General features: G+C 48.6%; 1 protein-coding gene across 2 annotated transcripts; it reads left to right on the top strand.

Moving 5' to 3' along the window:
* The first annotated feature begins 271 nt into the window (after positions 1 to 271).
* LOC134007690 (LIM domain only protein 7-like) lies at positions 272 to 17,875 on the top strand. Of its 2 annotated transcripts, XM_062447314.1 has the most exons (30): positions 272 to 618; positions 803 to 898; positions 2,194 to 2,264; positions 2,430 to 2,499; positions 2,634 to 2,740; positions 3,812 to 3,842; positions 3,946 to 4,059; positions 4,314 to 4,485; positions 4,938 to 5,109; positions 8,071 to 8,100; positions 8,836 to 8,962; positions 9,118 to 9,266; positions 9,562 to 10,396; positions 10,751 to 11,077; positions 11,285 to 11,399; positions 12,707 to 12,868; positions 13,043 to 13,200; positions 13,372 to 13,435; positions 13,634 to 13,693; positions 13,946 to 13,981; positions 14,292 to 14,317; positions 14,396 to 14,503; positions 14,625 to 14,914; positions 15,424 to 15,471; positions 15,572 to 15,627; positions 15,726 to 15,915; positions 16,012 to 16,221; positions 16,499 to 16,607; positions 16,936 to 17,038; positions 17,115 to 17,875. In XM_062447314.1, the coding sequence occupies exons 2-30, from the start codon at positions 830 to 832 to the stop codon at positions 17,135 to 17,137; spliced, it is 4,032 nt and encodes a 1,343-aa protein (XP_062303298.1). In that variant the 5' UTR covers positions 272 to 618; positions 803 to 829; the 3' UTR covers positions 17,138 to 17,875. The 2 variants fall into 2 exon arrangements, with proteins under 2 accessions (XP_062303298.1, XP_062303299.1); XM_062447315.1 differs by lacking the exon at positions 8,071 to 8,100 and having other exon boundaries at positions 273 to 618.
* Positions 17,876 to 20,291: the final 2,416 nt, after the last annotated feature.

Here is a 20,291-nt window from a genome sequence, read left to right as displayed (position 1 = left end):
ATCATCATCTAAAACAATGTTATAATTTTCTTATTATGCCAACTAGATTTTGAAGTTCAGCTGTGTAATTGCCATGCAAGTAACTAAGCTATGCAATTAGTAATATTATGTAAAGTAAACTAGGTGGTGGGCTGTGCAGTCTGTGATGATAAAGACACTCAAGACCATTGAAGTGAGATTAGCCAATGAACGTGAGAACTCTGACGGTCTGTGGTGCCATCTGCTGGAAACATAAATGGAGCAAACAAATTATTCACTTTTCATGAAACCAAAAAGTGATGTAGCAAAGAATTAACTTAAGTCACCTGTCAGTCAACTAAATTAACTATGAAAACGAGAGTGAAGCATGAACACATGGAAACAAAATTAAACAGGAAGAGAAACCTACACGTCAAATTGGGACACAAAACAAGAGAAAATTGCGGCTGAAGAGCGGTCCTGTGTTTCGCGGAGCGGAAACGCCCACAAAACCCGAGAAGGGAGTTTGTTGAGCATCATATAGTAGTTGGTTACCGAAAGGTGGTTGAGTTAAACCAGTCAATTAACGGGAAAGCTTTAACGGGCGAGCACGAACGTTTTTTTCTCTCCAAGTTTTCCCGGTGAACCTTGCAGTTACAGGTGAGCTGTGTCATTTGTTGAGAATAATAGCCTGCCATAATAATTTTTGCCGTTGTGTTGGCAACATTGTTTGTAGAGGGGTTAAAGCGTGGAGAGGCCGTGTAGTTATCTGGTAAACCATTCATCAAATCAAATCAGCTGTATGCTATGTTTTAAGTCGTTATTTAACGACACATTTTGTTTGTCTTTCAGGCACCTTGGCGGATTTCTGATGGAGTGGCGTGAGCACACCACCGTAAGCTGCGAAGATGCCTATAGCGAGGCGCAGCGGTGGCTGGAGGTCAGTCTCGTTACAACATCTAACTACTATTCTAAACTATTTGCTGCTCTATTCCAAAGACTGTGCTTGATTCCTTCTTATTAACCTTTTTACTAATTGACACAGTCTAGAACATGTTTAGTCAGTCAGTTAAGTCAATAATAAATTGGCCAGTTTTTGTAGCAAACACATTATTTTACCCACACACACACACACACTTGGCTATAGTGAGTCCATGCTATACTTGATAGCCCTTACATCATCACAGGCAAACAATGTGGTAAGGGTGTTTTGAGAACATGATAATACTTAAATGGCTGGTAGTGCCAATAAAGTAAGCGTTTGCTTAGTTTTACAGCTCATGTACTGATACAAGTATTTTTTGCATTAGCAAATGAGCTCAGATAGACATTGTAGATTCAAAGTCCTGTAGGCCTACTGTGTTTTTCAGGCATGCTCGCACGAAAACTCTGTTTTGCATAGTCGTTCAGTTATGAATCGGCTGCTGTTCATTGCAGTCTCAGAGCTGGGGTAGTTGGTCGCACTATTCTGGTGGACAAAGGGGAGAAGGGAACCTGCAGAGCCTCACAGAGAACACAGAGAGTGTATGGGAGTTGTGCAAGGGGTCTAATTAGGGTGAGCCAGTGATAAGTGGAGAGGTAAATTGTGAGACTAGGGGAACATCAAAGAATGAGAGGAGCGCACTGATGAGGGACCCATCCCCTTTCACCCCACATTCTCTCTAGCCCCCCCCACCCCCCTACACACACACTGGACCACCTCACTATGAATGAACAATGGGGGCCTGCTCAACCCCCCATGTGTCCCTCCTCTTGGTTACTGAAGTGACCCCGTCACGTACCTGCTCAGCTGACCGTGTGAATCGCCCTCAATCAGGAAGCAGCTTTCGGGGTCATTAGTACCCCTGGCTGTTATGGAACCGCAGTGCAAAGTTAACCTACCAAGACCTGGCATTCCGGTTGGCACCCGGCCCATGTCATGCTCTCTTAACTAGCTGCCCCCCCCCCCCCCCAAATGATCTTTCTCTCCAGTTAACATTGGATGAAGGAATGGATAGTAGGAGTGTCTGTTCCTGTAGAAGTCAATAGTGTGTGTGTCCATGTTTCTGTGGACGCTATGGTTTGTGTGTTCCTGCGAAAGACGAGATGGTATGCTAATTGGAGGTCATTATAGTGAGGGTCAGGTCTAACAAATCGTTAGCCAGGTGTGTGGGGCTGATGGACCCCATAGAGGGTGTGAGAACTGGGATCTGATTTGAGCAGACAACTATGAATGCCGTTTCCCTGTCTCCACAGGAAGTGACACATAAATCATTTCGAAGTAGCAACTTCCGCCGTGCACTAGAAGATGGGGTCCTGCTCTGCGAGTGAGTACTATACGATACTAGACCTGATACTAGGGACACTAAAGCGGGTGTAGTGACGTGCTGCCCAAGTATTCTACCCTTACTTGGCAAACGAAAACATCTTAAAGCCAAACTACTAATAACAAACGCAACATACTGTCTCTTTACACCTTTCTTATTTCTCAGTCTGATCAACCAGTTGAAACCTGGGGTCATAAAGAGAGTCAACAGACTGTCTACTCCCATTGCTGGACTGGTAAGAGTGTGTTTGTGTGCAAGCTCACAAAGTACCTGTGTCTGCCAGGAAGTCGGGCTCTGTTGTGGTTTCCTGACAGGCTGATTTTTCTGCTGCATGACTGATCTAAACCTCTCCTATCCTCCTCCTTGCAGGACAACGTAAACGTGTTTCTGAGGGCTTGTGGGAAACTTGGTCTGAACGAGGCTCAGCTGTTTCATCCTGGTGACCTGCAGGACCTGTCCACTCGTGTCAACCTTCGGTACACACACACACACACACACCATTCTCCCTTTGACCCAGTATTAATAACAACGGGACATCCCACACACACACCATTCTCCCTTTGACCCAGTATTAATAACAACGGGACATCCCACTTGTCCTCTGTGTACATTTATCATCAGTCATTTGAATTTCCATGTCAAGTGAATCTGTGGTTTTGCAAATGGAACTGAAAACTCAAACACAGGTCATCTTGTGACTTAACCAAACAGAAAAACGAAACCTAGAACAGGCATGCACACACACCTCGTTCCCTTTTATAACTATATACAGTAACCAGAGCCTAGACACACACACACACAGTACACATGCTAAGTCACTAAGAACAGTTGGACCATAGTTTTGGGGTTCAGTCTGGTACTTCACTACTGACTGAACTGGGAGGATGTCAAAGCAAGGAGAGTTGGGACTGGGAAGGTTATTTATAGGAAGACTACCTAGTAGGGCTGCACAATTAATCAAATTGTAATCACGATCCCGACTTTGGCTTCCCACAATCAAATTAGCGTGATCGAGCGATATTTAAAATGCATCATTCCGTATACGTTTTTTTTCTTTCTTTTTTGCAAAGCCAATCTAGCGCTCCGTAAACCAATAGGTGCGTTCAACATTCGCTGTGGCTGCATGAAAGGACCAGCGAGAGTTGCCGCTTGCAGTCGGGGAGGAATTGTGAACGGCTCCGTAAAGTCGGACATTCCTGCCTCTCGTGGTTTGCTGCATTGACGTCAGTCATGGCCAATCAAGCGACAATAACATTTGTTTTGGTTAAAATTAACAAATAATCGTGATAATTAATCGTGATCTCAATATTGATCAAAATAATCGTGATTATCATTTTGGCCATAATCGTGCAGCCCTACTACCTGCTGTGTGTGTGTGTGTGTTGATGTGTGTGAGAGAGAGACTTTGGCTGCTGACTGCTATATACACACTGTCATGTTGACATTCTAGTGCATAGTGTGTGGTACCAGTCTGTGCCTCAGTATGCTATATCTTAACCGGGCCACGATGAGAAGTGTGTAGTTCCTAATATCTCTTTTTCTTTCAGACGTGACGAAAGCAACAGAAGGTCGAAGAACGTGAGCACTCTTTAGTGTTTCTATGCTATGTGAAAGTATGCATATGTTCACATGACATCCTTACCCCTTTTCCTCCTTCCCCCCCCTCCTCTCTCTCTCTCAGGTTCTGATCACCATCTATTGGCTTGGTAGGAAGGCCCAGGTGGACCCCTGCTACAGTGGGCCTCAACTCAACCTCAGGGCCTTCGAGGGCCTGCTGGGCATCGCTCTGTCCAAGGTAACCGCTGTATGTCGTTTTGTCACGGCTCTGTCCAATCGCAGCGTCCGTGTACGGCTGATGTGCTGTATGTATGTGGCTTAGTCACAGCTGTCAGTCCAGGATTGCTCTCAATCCTCTACCCTCAACAGTCATTTTCTATTCAGTTCACTTGATCTACAGTCTTTCCCTTTCTCTCTCTGTCTCCATCTCTGTCTCTTCCCGTCTGTCTGTCCCTCCCTCCCTCCCTCCCTCCCTCCTGCCTTCCTCCTCAGGCTCTGGAGGAATCGTCATGTCCCAGGGTGGGGGCAGGTTTGAGGGACAGTGGTTACAGTGAGGCCTGGTATCCAGAAAAGGAGCAGCTCCAACACCCAGCCTACTGGAGGGAGGAGTCTTTGGATGGCCTGGACTCCCTGGAGACATGCACCATCAGGGCCAGCAGTCAGGGTGAGAACGCTCAACGTCTCAACGCACCTCTCGGTACCCAAGAACCCTGATGCCTTACACTGCAACGCTCTTGGTCCTGCCTATGCTCTTTTAGCCATCTGACATATTTTGAATGTTTTCTTTTCTGAACGCACCCCTGCCCTGCATGCTCTGCTTTCGTCAGTGAGACATTCCGGCATGTTCCACATGGGGGTGTGGAGGGTAAGAGGGGGGTGTGGAGGGATGGGCCCAGGACTGGAGCTGGGCCCTGGGGCAGGGTGCGTCACACTCCTCCTCTGGATCTCCGCAGGTTCTCTTCCTGTTGCCTTTCGTTCTTCATTCCGTTATTTGGATCTCTTTGACTTTTCTGTCTCCCTTCATCTCCCCCCATCTTCTCTCTCCTTCCACCTGCCCTCTTACTCACTGGGCTTCTGCCCCTGTCTCTCCTCCCCACTCCCTTTGTGTCTCTCCAGGTTGTGGGAGCGAAGCAGAACAGGGCTTCAGGATGGAGAGCATCTCCAGACCCACTGACCCAGCGGCCCAGCGAGATCGGGGTTACATCCCAGCGCCCCTGCGCAGGAAACGGCTGGGGCAGGAGGAGGACCGGAGAGGGGCGGGGGCGGCCCCCCCTAGCCCTCTCATCAGGTATGGACCCCACTTTCCCAGCACAGCCTGCCATTGGCTTTTACACACCCCAGCTTGAGGCGCTCTTTAAAATATTGTTCTAGAAGCTTAACTAATTGCACAGAAACCCTAATACGTCTGTATAAGCTTCATATATATTTACAAATTGTTGTCAAGGTCATTTAAACATCAAAGGTTATACATACTTTTTAAGGAAGCTTAAAATGCTCTTACATAGTTTGTATTTTTATGCTATGCTGGACAGCAAGCAAGTTACTTTTGAACTTGTTTGTGATGATGGAAAGTGCTGGATCTTGGGGCCCTGCCTCTCTCACAGTATAGTTGTTAATGAACAGCTCTGTAGCTTAGCTTGGCTGAGCTAGACTCTAGGCTACCAGGGCATCGTGTGAGCATCAGTATTCAGCATGTTGGTGTGATGAAATGTGCTGTGGCTTTGCTGTGACTTACTTACATGGTGAGATATTAGCTTAATTTTTTTTTTCTCGCAGATTTGGCATTTCTATATACATTTGTCATAATGCTGTGTTGCTTGTACACAAAAAAACATGACCAATAAGAATGTACACATAAAGTAGTTGTGTTAGATTCCAATTGCTGATTATCTCCACGGTGACCAAAACCCAGACAGGACCACACCCCTCTGAGCCAGCCCCTTTCCCATCTCCCACCTGTCAACGAGTTCCTCCAATGGGCTTACGATCACCATAGCGACAGTGACTCTGACAATGCTGATAGGCCGGAACCAGACCTGGTGACTGATGATTGGGCCAGCCGCAGGTTTCACTTCCCCACTCCCGCCCCTCCCACAAACTTTGCCATTCCCATGAGCGTGCGGGCCAGCCGGTTGACCTTGGGGAGCCCTCAGAGGTGGGCGAAGGTCGCGATCCCCCTCAGACGAGCCTTGGTCTCTCCCAGTTCAGACTGGAGGTCAGTGCTTTTGGTGCTCTGCAGTGTTGATGACCTACTTACCCGCTAGAGCTAACCCTGTTAGGTATAAGAGAGGAGAAAGCTTGATCCCTGAACATCATTAACGCTACTGTGGTGGCCACTGATTGGAACTGCACTGTGTGGAACTGCACTGTGTGTGTGTGTGTGGTGATTGGATGTCTTCCATCCTTAAACGTTACCTACGTGTATTTGAGGTGTATTTGATTTACTTTACAGAGGTTGCACTCTGGGACCGTTTCATAGGTTTCAATGCACTGGGTAATGGAAATCAAGCACACCTCAAGTAGTTTATCGCAAATAACGCTTGACTCCAAGTGTGGTGTGTACCTGTCTCCGGGGCAGAAGCTCCTCCACCTCACTGTCCTGTATCCCCACGCCACGCTCCGACACGGACCGAACCTTGGACAAGGAGATCCTCCTACGGGCTCTCTGTGAGAGAGACTCTGAGGACGAAGACTCCGAAGGTGAGCTGGGGGAGGCGGACCCCGTCCTAGATGACCTGTACACCAGGAGGCTGGAGCAAAGCCTGCACCAGACCTCCATCAACCCAGCTTCCGACCGCTTCCTGCCCCAGTACTGGACCCCCGAAGAGGAGACTCGGGTGGGCCGCATCAAGCTGGGCTCCCAGAGGAGACCCTGGTACCGCAAGATGGTTGGCCTCAGGTTAGGCCTGGGTGGGGGAAGGCAGGATATCGTGGGTTAAGGTGTTGGCTCCAGGGTAGCTGGATTTGAAGTTTGGGAACTGGAGCATAGGGCTGACTTGAAGTTATTTGGCACTGGGGTTGCAGTGCTCTCAGCTCGAGTTGGGTGGTGAGGGTGGTGGTGCGACTTGGAGGCAGGCTTCTCAGAGAAGACCCTGTAGGGCCTCGTGGCAGTGTTGTTGGTTGGCTGGACTTGGGGCTTAAGAATGAGGCTTGGTGTCTCATAGGAGACCCAGGTACACCATGGTACAAGACCCTTTGGCCAAGCCTGAGGTTCTGACGGGGCTTGGGGGGGCAGGTGGGGCTGAGAGTGTTGGGGAGGCTGGAGATGAGAGAAGCTGGGGATCCCATCACGCTTTTCCTTAGCGTTTCCCCCTCATGTGGTAACTTATTTTTATTTCTCCTTTCCCTTTCTTTCTTTCCGTTCATTCTCACTCTTTCTCTCCCACTCCCCTACCTCCATGTCTGTAGCAGGAAGATGTTGGGCTCGTATGAGGATGACTATGATGGTGACGTCACCCCCCGGCTCCGCTCTCCTGTGTCCCACCCCCCCTCCATTGCTTCCTCCGCCCTCCCACACCGCACCTGAACTACCTTTTTGAAACGGTCACAATCTCCTATCCCGTGCCGCGTTTCTGTGAATCATGCAAACCAGACGCAGCTCTCTCCCTGTAGATCTGTTCTCTCTGTGTGTGTGTGTGTTCTAAACTTTATCTCCAGCCTCTCCTTGGTTCTGCACGCGTTTTATCTGCTTTTGAAACGCCTCGGATGAAGGCTTCTTGACAAAGAGATGCTTGTTGTTCTACTGATAGACTAAAATGACATGCGCACTTCTAGAGCAGGCTCAGTTCGCTGTGTGCCACAGTGCGAAAGAGACCTCGAAATACTGCAACTTGCTGTGTGTTTGCTAAGGATGGACCAAAGCATCTGTCTAACTGAATCTGCAATAATAAAATACTCGTCACAAGAAGTAGCTGTTTGTGTAATGAATGTGTGTGTGTGTGTGGGACAGAGATGGAGAAGACTGATTTATGTCTATCACACCCTTGTGTGATCAGGGTCATCACACGTCAACCACACTCTTCTGTGAGGGACAGTGTCAGGGACAATTCTGTCCCCTACTAGGTGTTTGGTATCATTTGCTATGGAACAGCGTCACAGCATGTTTTCTAATTCGTTGGCATCTGCATGAGGTTAATGTTCTGGACTCTGGTTCTTTCAATAATTGTTAGTGCTATTGACAGTTATTTTTGTTTCATTATTAGTTGATGAGTAGTTCAGTGACTTTGGGTTGGTTTTTCTGGTTCTCTAGGCCCCCCCAGGTCAACCCTGGTTGGATATGGTAAGTTGACATTCCCTATACCCCCCCGCCACCCTTTCCCTGAATGTGATTGGCTGTTGCATGGTTGTGGTTGCTTGGTTGTTTTCCAGTCTTCGGGACGCGATTCGCAGATCTCACAGAAGTCGTTTTCAACAGCTAATCAATATGACATTTGTTGACGTTTGTCGCATGATTACCTGGAATGCATCTGTAAGTGTATGTTTGGGAATGGTCTACTTTTTGCCTCTGACTGTGTGGAAGAGAATGGTGCCCTGCCTTTAGCCTCCATGACTCCCCCTCCCCAGTTACTCTGGCTGGCTTTGTCCCAGCATGACGCTTGCTCTCCCTCCCAGCCTGATGTGATGCTCCAAGTATGAATGCTATGTGGCCCTGCTGTGTACTGTGCTTTCACGTTCTTGCCTTCATGGTGATCATAAGGTTGATGATAACGTCTGCTGTTCATCTCGTGTCTTCTGCAGCCTGCTCACTCATCGAAAGGTCTTGTTGCTGTGTGTCCATGCCCTATGCTTGCTGTGCTGTTTACAGCATGTTTGACTCCTGACTTCAGTGTTTGTCATGCCCTGACCAGAAGAGGGCGATGTTTCTCTATGCATTTTTCTATTAAGCATAACGACGTTGCAGTGAAGATAAAGGGGGCTCTCGTCTGTCATAACACTGCCATGTGTGATCAGCAAGTCGCCCTATAAGCAGATAACCAGTGTTATGATGGTGATCAATCTCTCCTCGCCTAATCAGGAGCAAGTCTCTGAGTGACATTGCCGTGAGCCAGTGGACCCAGCAGCCTGTTCGCCAGGGGTCCGAGGGGCGTGTTGGCATGGCAACAGATATCAGAGTGAAGGACAGCGAGGCAAAGTGGCAGGATGTGAGGCCCAACCCTATCTTTTCTGCTCTTCAATATTATAATGATATACTTACTATATTCCAGTAATATACTTACTAAGTTCCATTTTACTCAGCTGTTAAGCCATAAGGTAAACAATGACTGTGTATTGGTGTGTGGTTGTGTTTGTGTGTTAGGCTCTGACCAAGTGGAAGAATCGTCGCAGGAGCACCACCTCTGACCTGCGCAGAAAGGTACAGGAGAGGGAGGTGACTGGCGAGCTGGCTAATGGGAGTGGTGCAAGCCCCACAGACACAAGGTCACTAGGCGGACTGCAGGAGAAAAGGTGTGAATACACACTCGCATAACATAAACAAACTCGATTGCATGCTTTGTGAAGAAATAATTCATCTTCAGTGTGATTGTGACTTCATTACCAGGCTTGTTTGACACCTTATCTTTGTGTGTGTGTGTGTGTGTGTGTGTGTGTGTGTGTGTGTCTCAACCCAGACTGAGTACCTGCTGCTGTTGTTCATGCATGATGATAGCACCGTAATCTGACCCCCATCCCTCTTCCTCCCCTCTCCTTTCTTATCTTTCCTCCTACTCCTCCCTTTTCCTTTCATCCTTCCATCCTCCAGGGACCAGCAGCCTCCACGCCGTCAGGAATCCTCCTCCTCTCCCATTGATTCCCCCACAGGCAAGGAGCCCTCTGCTGTGCTCAGACCCCAGACACGAGCTCTGCTGTCCCGTGGCTACGCCACCGAGAGCCCCTTCTCCCTCCAGGCCCAGGGGCCTCCCAGCCCGACCATGCTTCCCTCCGATGCCTCTCCTCTGGAAGAGAGTCACGCCGTCTCCCTGGCAGCAGACCGAGCTGGAGGAGCTCCCGTGTCCACAGTGGACTTCCCGTTGTCCTCCCTGACTGTGAAACAGGACCGGGCTCTAGTGGTGGACAGAACCACATCTGTGCCGGGTTGGAGCGGACCCACTCTCCCAGAACAGACCAGAACCACAACAAAGCTCTCCAATGGGACCAGCTCTACCCCTGCCAACAGTGCTGTCCCACAGTCGTCTTTCTCCACTATGGACCCCCCAGCTGATGCCCAGCTGCTTGTGTCAGTGGACCTCACCACTAGGGACTCTGTACCAAACCTCCATCTCCAAAACCATCCACCCCAGGGTGGATCCAGACCCTGGGAAGAGGCTAGGCTCAATGGCCACCATCCCATGGATAAGCAGCCTGAACGGGGCATGGCTGAGCCAGACGCTGGCCTGTACAGATACAGCTCCAGGACCGGGTCCTGGTCTGGGGGGTCTGGGGCGGCCAAGGGCAAGCTTGGCGGGGCCAGAGTATCTGCCACTCTCCCCCGGGGGTTTAGAAGGTCAGAGGGTAGCTGCCGTCTCTCTGTGGTCGTCACACCGAGGCCTTTCGGAACCAAACCCTCTTTAGTGTCCACCCTACCCAGGCTCTTCAAGGTGAGTGAGGTGTCTTTGAGAAATTTGGCATGTGTATGGTGTGTTTTGAAGCCTTAATTGCTTAAGTCGTGACCTCAGCTGACTTCCGCAACACTGGACCTCCACAGTGGCCACTTCCGTGAACACTAACTACTTACCTACCTGGCTTCAGTCAGTCATCCACAATTGTATTGGCCCACTAACTACTATGCACACTGTGTGTGTGCTTGTGCAAGGGCTTGTGTTACCCAGTGTTCTCTGCTCGCCTTGCATCTCTTATGAATCATTTAACATGCTCTTGGTGACCGCTGCTAAACACACACGCACACACACACTTTTGTTCGAGTGATTTAACCTTTCATTCTTTCTGTGCAGGTAGTCAACCGTAAGTCGGTCACTTTCAATGCAGAGAAAGACCAACCACCAACCCAGACCAGCCCCTCCTCCCTCAGACAGGTTAAAAGTCAATCCTGGCCGGGGGACAATCAGACTAACAACAGCAAGGAAGATGGAGAGTATGACGAGGAGGAGAGAAGAAGTTTGGCCTCTCTTCAGACCAAAGCTTCATGTACTGAATCACAGACCCCCGTCCAGGCTCAAGCTTACCCCAAGACCCACTTCCAGACCCAGGCACGTGGTGGTAGTGCTGCTCTCCCTTGCCCAGACACCCCCATACCTGGACACAGGCAGCACATCCCACAGGTGAGTGGGATTGTGTGGCTTTGTTGATTTTGGTTACATGCCAAAGATGTATGAGAGAGCGCATGTGAGAGTGTATGCGTGAGAGAGCGTGTCAAACATTTTTTTGGTGTGATTCTCACCTCGTCCTAGTCCATCATAATGTCAGAGGGTTTTAGTTACCGTCAGGAAGCACAGGATACCAGATATGCGTGTGTGTGTGTCTCCCAGCGTCGTCACAGTGACATGAGAGTGAGCTTGAGCCTGAAACCCAACAGCAGACCAGACTTTGGTTTCCAGACACAGTGGGACTCTACAGGAGCGCACGTTCAACTGGTCCATCCAGGTGAGTTGGACCCCTCCTCTCCACCCCCAGGCCTGTGACAGAGTGAACGCTTTCTTCTCCTCATCCAGAGGTCAAAGATGGTGACTGAGAGAGTTTACTCATTCGATTAGAAATTGAGTTGGCTGCTAAACGTTCGTGTCGTTTGCGAAGCATCAGAGGGTATTTAAAGGCGTGCTTGTGATATTGTTTTGTTGCTCCTACTGTTCAATGAGTAATTTAGGTTCTGTAAGTCGTACTGTTTGTGGCCTGTTGAACAGTGAGTCTAAACTCTGTGCCTGACTATAGTTCATCATTGGTAAAGTTTCAATATGATTTTGTTGTTTGTTAGCGAAGGGCTAGTGTTGCAGATTCATTTGGAACCAAGGCAAGTCTTGTTGGAGAGAGTGGAATTAAGCTCAGGCTGGGAATGTTTTGTCTGGAAGTGATCCATCCAATGTTCAGGGGACGTTCTAGACCATTTCAACGGGGGGGGGGGGCAGGCAGGCAGGCAGGCAATCTGGGGTCAGTTGTACTGTTAGAGGGGCCAGTTACATTAAACATTATTGTTGTCATATAGTTTCCTTCACTGCATTGCAGGCATCAACAGGCAAAAGACCATGTTTATGATTATTCAGACTCTACATTTAGGGGGTCTACAAAGGGGTACAAGCTTGTTGTCACAGGGGCACTGCCCCTGTCCCATAACCCCCCATGCAAACATTCCAAAGGGAGAGCTGTCACTACCTATGTTTCTGAGCGTGTGTCAGTGGGGTATGTTTGTGTCTGCCTGTGTGTGTGTGTTCTGCGAAGGTGTGTGTGTGTGGCCACGAAGCATGAGGTTCATGAATGTTTGACGAGGGAGATGTGAGAAGTGTGTCTTCCCAGGGCGCATCACACTCAACACCAGAGTACCTCTCACTGGATCTATGACCAAAACTGGGGTCAGGGATCTGGTCTGGAGATCTCTGACCAAAACTGGGGTCAGGGATCTGGTCTGGAGATCTCTTACCAAAACTGGGGTCAGGGATCTGGTCTGGAGATCTCTTACCAAAACTGGGGTCAGGGATCTGGTCTGGAAAACTTTGACCAAAACTGGGGTCAGGGATCTGGTCTGGAAAACTTTGACCAAAACTGGGGTCAGGGATCTGGTCTGGAAAACTTTGACCAAAACTGGGGTCAGGGATCTGGTCTGGAAAACTTTGACCAAAACTGGGGTCAGGGATCTGGTCTGGAAAACTTTGACCAAAACTGGGGTCAGGGATCTGGTCTTGTCGGCAGTGACCTCCTCTTGCCCTCTCGTCTCTCCGTCCCCTCCTCCCCTTCCCCAGGTAGCCCTGCCGAGCAGTGCCAACTGCAGGTGGGTGATGAGATAGTGGCGGTGGGCGGGCGCAAGGTGGCACAGATGAGCTACACGCAGTGGAAGGGCACAATGAGCTCCGCCATGCAGACTGGCAGCCTCACCATGGACGTACGTCGCTACGGCAACAACGGTGAGAGAGCCAGTGACCAGAGCTTCACGTTCTCGTTACAATATCACAGCCATCGGAATCCTCTAGCCAATATAGAAACATTTTCTAACACCAATTGAGCCATTTCACCAATTAGTTGATCAGTCAATCAGAGATCATGTTTTCTCGGTCCTCTTGTGCTGTATTGTGGTCCAGACTGGGCCAGTGGTGCCTCGCAGCATCAGAGCTGTCATAAGACCATCAACCTGACATCGGGAGCTCCCACTCTGATTGGTCGCCCCAACCAATGTGCAAGTGAGCAGTCAGAAGATGCTGACGTCTCCAAGACGACAGCTACGACCAAACCCATCCAGGTCAGTGGAAGTCCTGCTTCAGTGGACGCGAGCATTAGATGATCAGTTATTAGAGAAAACCCTCTTACCGTGGATCCCCAGTCGGACTTTCCACATGTAGAAAGGTCCATATGGTTTGTGTTCCAGGGTCTCTGCATTCCACGTTCCTCATGTTTACTCTTTTCATTCCAGGAGGTGGCATCAAAAGGCAAGAATGGCAATTTCCATGAAGACCCAGTCCCCATCAGAAGCAGAGGTAACTACAGACCAGAACAGGAACATAACATTCAGATGCTTTTGCAGGGTAACTCTTACCGTCTTCCAACAACCTCCTTTTCCTTCCGACACTCCTTTCATCTCTAACTCCTCCTCCTTCCCCTCTCTACCTCCCCTTCTCCTTCTCTTCTTCTCTCCCTCCATTTCCACTGAAACGTTTCCTCCTTCCTTCATCTAGAGGTGAACCGTATTACTCTGACAAACAGGAAGAGGAGAGCAGAGTTCTTTAAGCAGAAAGGTAAAACTCCGTGAACTCGGGTGCATAGTCTCCCGGCTTGGTACTGGGGCACGCCACTGCTTCCGTGTGTGCCAGATCATTCTAATCTAGAAACGTCCGGGTACGTAGAATAATAATCCAGATGCGGGTTCATAAAATAATCCGATCCAATTCCGGAATCATACCGTTTTCTCCACACAGCTGGAGCTCCACAATCCTGGTTGAATTCTGTTTGTCTGCTGTCTGTCTGAGATGTGTAACCTTTCTCCTCAGGGTCATCTGGGGTCAGCTCCTGGGTCTACCTCTGTGGTAATCATTTACTGTGTGTGTGTGTGTGTGTGTGTGTGTGTGTGTGTGTGTGTGTGTGTGTGTGCGCGCATGCATGCATGCATTGATCAAGGAAATAACACACTACACAGAGAGCAGGTTTGCTGGTGCTGGCTGGGTTATATCCCAACTTTGATTGGTGTGCAGTGCTTTCTTTTGTCTGAGAAATGTCCAATCAGAAGTGACTTAATTTTGTTTAAACACTCAAGAGGAAACTCGTACTGCTCGCGTCAACTCGGTTTGTATTTATGATTTTTTTTTTTCTGTCAATCATGCTCTCTCTCTCTTTCAGGGGGCTCGGAGTCCGCTATATCAGACGTAAGTCACATGAGAGGCAGACACTTCTTCAAGAAATGTGTGTGTGTGTGTAGTAATGTGAATATGACCTGCCCCCAGCTGCAAGTGCCCTCCATCAGCCCCCTGCCCTGCAGCTGGTCCTGGGACCCAGAGGAGGAGCGCAGGAGACAGGAGAGGTGGCAGGAGGAGCAGGAGCGCCTCCTACAGGTCTGGCCTCCCCCCCCCCCCCCCCCGTCAAAACACACACTCGTGTACACACACACACACACACATCTACATAAAAATGCTGCATGTGACTTACCACCTGACTCGCGTGTGTGTTTTGTAGGAGAAGTACAGGCGTGACCAGGAGAGGATGGAGGCAGAGTGGCAGCGAGCTCAACAAGAAGCAGGCGGAGAGGTCGACAGAAAGCCAGAACAGACCAATGGGACAGCCGGCTCTGCGCCTACCACCCAATCATGTCTGAGCCAGCCCACGCCCCCTACCAATGGTGTGACCAATCACAAGAATAATACCGAGTTGGACCAGGTCCAAAAGGAACATGTGTGGAAAGAGGCGAAGTCCGAGCCAGAGAAGCAGGGAGAAGAGAGAGATGGACAGTGTGAGCAGAATAACTGGTGAGGATGAGGAGCTAGTACTGAACTGTCTGAAAACGCTTCGAACCACTTTACTTTGTGTTATTTGAATATCATAGTGTATACGTGTTTTGAGTTTACTTGGCTAAAGCGGTTTTGTAAAGTGCTTTGCCTCTCGCTCCCTGACTCTCTTCCTGCTCTGCCTCCATCTCTCCTCGCCCCTCTCCTTACCTGCCTCTCTTCTTGCCCTGTCTTGCACCTTCCTTGCCTCTCTCCCTTCTTCTGGCCCTCCCTCTGCCTATCCCTCTCTCCCTGTCTAACCCCCTCCCTCCTTCCCTCTCTCCCTGCCTATCCCCTTCTCTCCTGCCCTCTCCCCTTGCATATGCCCCTCTATCCCCCTCCCTCCTCCCCTCTCTCCCTGTCTAACCCCCTCCCTCCTCCCCTCTCTCCCTGTCTAACCCCCTCCCTCCTTCCCTCTCTCCCTGCCTATCCCCCTCCCTCCTTCCCTCTCTCCCTGCCTATCTCCCTCCCCCTTGCCTATCTTGCCCTAGGTCAGGGGGCTCCTCCTATGGCTTCACCAAGCTGTCTGCTGCTGACAGGTCAGTCTCTCCTGAGGCTGGGGTACCAGTCTGTGTTGATCGTCTCTGCTGTTTGTAATCACTGGTGAACTCTTTCCTGTGTGTGTGTGGAATGTTTCAGGACCAAGTCCAAGTCCACCCCAGCGTTGGATGGCCTTCACAAGCAGGAGACAAAAGGTCAGAAGAGCCCTAATCGCTCTCGCCTCTCATAACTCGCCTTGACTCGTCATTGGCTTTCCCCCCCTGAGTGCTGGCCTGTTGTTGGTGGTTGGCAGGAGCGGGGCCGGAGGAGCGGCGGAAGAGGCGCGGCCCGGGGGGGGCGTCCCACGTGGAGCAGGACAGGCAGCGTATCCTGGAGGAGATGAGGAAGAGGACCCAGCTGCTCACAGACAACAGTTGGATCCGCCAGCGCAGCAGCAACAGCATCTACAAAGAGCCCGTCTACGTAGGGATACCCATGAGGAGGTAGGGAGATTGGGGAAGGCGTGTGTGTGGGGGGTAAAAAAGTTGGAGGAGGAAGGGGGTTCCCTGAGTTTTTAAAAGCTGTTCCTATCTCCATAGATACGAGTCCCTGGATAACTTGGACACCACCACTCCCATCTCCTCCTCGGTCAATCAGAACCGCCCTCACTCCGCTGCTGGCTACTCCGCACCCAGCAGGATGTCTGCCTCCCGCTACAGTCTGGGGGCGGGGTCATCAGAGCATCACCCCCCCACCCCTGGAGAGGAGCCCCATGGCCAATCACAACCCAGCTTTCAGCCTGCTGCCAGGTATGGGCCAATCAGAGCACGAGTTGTGCCGCTAAGGTTGTCTGTTTCTGTTCCATCTTTTCCTGTGTGTGCGTATTGGTGTATGTTCACCAGTGCAGTGGAGGGTATACAGAACACAACCCCTTCTTAACAACCACTAATTCCTGCAGAGATTACAGCCGTCACACCTGTGTGTGTGTGTGTGTGTGTGTGTAAGTAAAAGGTGTACGATGTATGCACGATATTTCCTGTGTGCCCCTCCCTCCTCTTCCTCGTACGTGTGCCTACTTGGCTGCAGGGTGGTGAGTGGCAGTCTGGCATGCTGTGTGTGTGAGCGGTCACTGGGCAGGGGGGCAGCCATGGTCATCGAGGCCCTGGCACTCTGCTTCCACCTGGCTTGCTTTCAGGTGAGGGGCCTGGGTCTCAGGGCCTGGAGCCTGGGTCTTGGCCCGAGTACTTACTGGGCGTTGGCCTTGTTCTGTTAAACCGCTCTTTTCTTGCACTGCCTCTGTAGACACTTCCACTCCTGTGCACCTGAGCCTTTTTTGGGGACCCCCCTCCATTATTCCCACACATATCCATCCTCCCTTTTCTCCAGTGTGTCCCCCCCCCCCTTCCCCCTCCTGATGGGCTAGGGCACTGGTGTTTAACTAGCAGGGTCTCTGGTCGGCTTTGGGCTGTGTGGCTGGATGCTTCACGTTTAATCCTCTCACTAACCACATGTTGTCTCCCCAGTGTGTGGACTGCAGGCATCCTCTCGGACGGTCAGAGGATGGAGCCCAGGTCAGGATCAGAGACCGCAAGCCCTACTGTGACCACTGTTACCTCAGGCTCAGAGGTGAATACCGCTCTCTGTCTATCTCTGTCTTTCTTTAGCTGTCTGTCTCTCAGTCACTCTAGTTTATCCCTTTCAGTTGGACCCCCCGCCTTCCTGTGACCAGCATGCATTGCAACACATCGAGGAAGAAACGGCACTCTCAAGTACGACCTTGCAGAGGCTAATCACGACCACTCCCACGAGTACACAATGACCACAGAACCACCACAAATACGTCCTTCTGTCTGCTAGTTCTTCAGAGGTCTGAGTGTTAATAGCATGTCGTCTACATTCTATATCATTAACAGAAACAGGGGTTTCTATTAATTGTCCTTAAGTCTTTAAAGACAGAGAACTGTAGGGAAGAAAGGGCTACGCAGTAATTAATTAAACGGGTTATACAACATGTTTTTTTTTTCAGCGATTATATTTACTTCCAAATAGTTTGACTGAAATTAATATATAAAAAATAATTATGATCACGTGCTAAATTTCTGTGTGCGCAAACCTTTATTTTTTTCGTTGTATTCTCTTTCTCCGTCTTGTCAGCTTTTTAGAAATGTTCTTTATTCGAAGGAGAGTATGTATTTTCTTTTTGAGATTCCTGTGTTATACAGTAATAGTTATAGACACATATCTGGTGAAAACCATGTTTTGGTAATATAAGTCAGCATTGGCTACCATACCAGGGGCACTTTGTGGCAAATATGGGGGCTGGGGTGGTAAATTTGTGGAGCTCAGTGTAAACAATGGCATTTTAATTAAGAAACTGATATAAAATTTATTGTTTGTAAATAAAAATGACTTAACATGAGTTTGTACTTATGCAGCCTCTATTAAAAACTTTACTGCCTGACAGATTGTGGCAGTGCATCCACAACTACTACTCTTTAGGAAATACAAATGGATTTGCATATAAATTGTGAGTTTAGTAAAAGTGGAGGTGTCACCTACCAGCAGGTGGCAACATTTCAAATAAGGTTTTGATGTCAACCTCTAAATTTCATATAATGTATTTGACATTGTGGTAAGAAGTCCAAAAGTCTTACAACAACAAGAGACAGATGTGTCTTAAGGGTGGTATTTCAGTCTAAATTTCTGTCTAGTTATTTTCATTTTCTGTTTATACTAGAGACCCCCTCATAGAAAGATACGCACATACCCCTTACACAGAAAGCCTTCCATACACATGAGAGGGCATGGGAAATGGGGACTTGCGAGGGATCAAGTGTTCTGTTACCATCCCATGCCCCTCACACACACGCAATAACCATCTCTGATGTGTTTTGTTTAGACAGGATATAACTGTAATAATGGGTAGACTAACTGGGATGTAAAACTGTTTACATTAACATAATGACATTATTAGTGCCTGTATGAACAGAAACAAGTTCTGGTGGCATGTTGACAATAGAAAGACAGCAAACATCAGTATTCAAGTCCTTTTCTATTCTCTAGTAGCTGTTGTTTAAATATGTGCCTGTTTCCTCAGCAGGAGAGAAACCGACTGAGTAGAGAGTTTATACTGACTGCCGTATTCATACCCCGTTTAGCAAAATAGATTTTGATTTCAACGAGACCAACCTCCTTAAATTAAGGCATAAAAATCTGTGTGTTATGAAACCACATTAGGCAGACTGGAGTGGTTTCATGCAGAATGCTGATCTGTTAGTTCTAAAACACTCCGGAAATTCAGATGGAAATTAGCAATCCAGCAGAATTGTGTTCTATGGTTGGATGTGATCTCCTCATTGACTGACAGAGAAGTCCATGAGCCATCGGATGTACTTCCTGGATGTACAGTAGCTCTGGGACTACATTTCCCAGATGGGTAATCCATCAGACGCATAATTAATGGCACTAGGATTACATTTCCTATATGTGTTTGGTTAACCCTGGACCTTCCTCATTTGATTCTTGTGACTTCCTGTATCAACATGCTAGGGTCATATACAAAGCATTGACCATGTGTAAGCTATTTTTACAGGGGAGTGAAAAAACAATGTGTGTATACCCTCATGGGATTTGTTTTGAAAGATTGCATGTGGAAAAATACATGCACACTACTACTTTAACCCTTGTGTTATCTTCGGGTCATTCTGACCCATCAGTCATTGTGACCCACCGTCGTATTGCGACAGATTTACCGCATACAAAGACAAAGTGAAGCATTTTCTTTAAAACCGTTGGGCTGTCTCAGACCCCCCACATTGCAAAGGTTAAAAGAAAATTATTTTAATTTGTTTTTGTATTGGGTAAAATTGGGTAAACACAACGATGGTTCGTTATGAACCTTTGGGTCATGTGACCCGAAGGCAGCACGAGTGTTAAGACATGTTCTACGAAGGTCTCCTACTTCTCTCAACTGTTTCCCGCAGCTGAGATGTTTACACATATACTTAAACTGGTTCACTCTATCCAACATTCCTCTCTTTTCCCATTGGACAATAGCTTGACCTCTTGACTTCTGACCTCTGGTTTAACGGTCTCTGGAGTAAGTGGGAAGAGACAGTGATTCTCTCTGGACCAATAAGAGGGCCAGATTAAAATGTTAAACATTTGGAGTTCCTGTGGCTCTTGGTCCGATGGTTGGAAATTTTAAACATTGAATGTGATTGCGGCTGAAAGAAATACAGAAGAGAGGAGAGAGAGGCCCAGAGGCTGGAGGAGAACAGAAGAGATAAGTCACATAGTGACATGGTAAATCAGATTGCCTTTTTGTCCCTGCTGTGACCCCATAGATGACTGGCCTGTTGGGAGCAGTTGAGAGGGCTGTATTATACATACTTTAAAAAAAAAGGGAGAGAAGGAATAGCGAGAGAAAACAAGGGAAGATGAAGATGGAGATCAAGAAAGAGTTTGTGCAGAGAACATGATGTTTAGGTTTTAGGGGAATTCAGAGAGTTGGGATAGAGACGGGAGAAATGGGGTCAGAGAGAGAACGAGAAGAGGAGATGGAGAGAGAATAGGAAGAGTTGATTTAAACGGCTATTCCATCCAGTGATGCTGTCGGATAATCTAACTGTTCGGACAGATGGACGACCCAGTTTAACTCGGAGGCTGGGTCCAGATCTGATCAACAGCAGACTCTTTCTCTTTTTGTGCTGTTTCTCTCTGTCTTTCGCTGTGGCCCCTTTCTTTACTCTGTCTGGTTCTCTTTGAGAATATTTGGCAAGGATTTAGAATTCTGACTTAAACCAGCTGGTGAGTTGAAAGAAGAAGTGATGGATAAACAGTGGAAAAGAGAAGGAAAGTTATGTAGGCATTTACGAGT

Source organism: Osmerus eperlanus, chromosome 21, assembly GCF_963692335.1.
Source record: "Osmerus eperlanus chromosome 21, fOsmEpe2.1, whole genome shotgun sequence".
Lineage (NCBI taxonomy): Eukaryota > Metazoa > Chordata > Actinopteri > Osmeriformes > Osmeridae > Osmerus > Osmerus eperlanus.
Note: the sequence above shows the minus strand (reverse complement) of the source record. Positions and strands in the feature narration are given on the sequence as shown.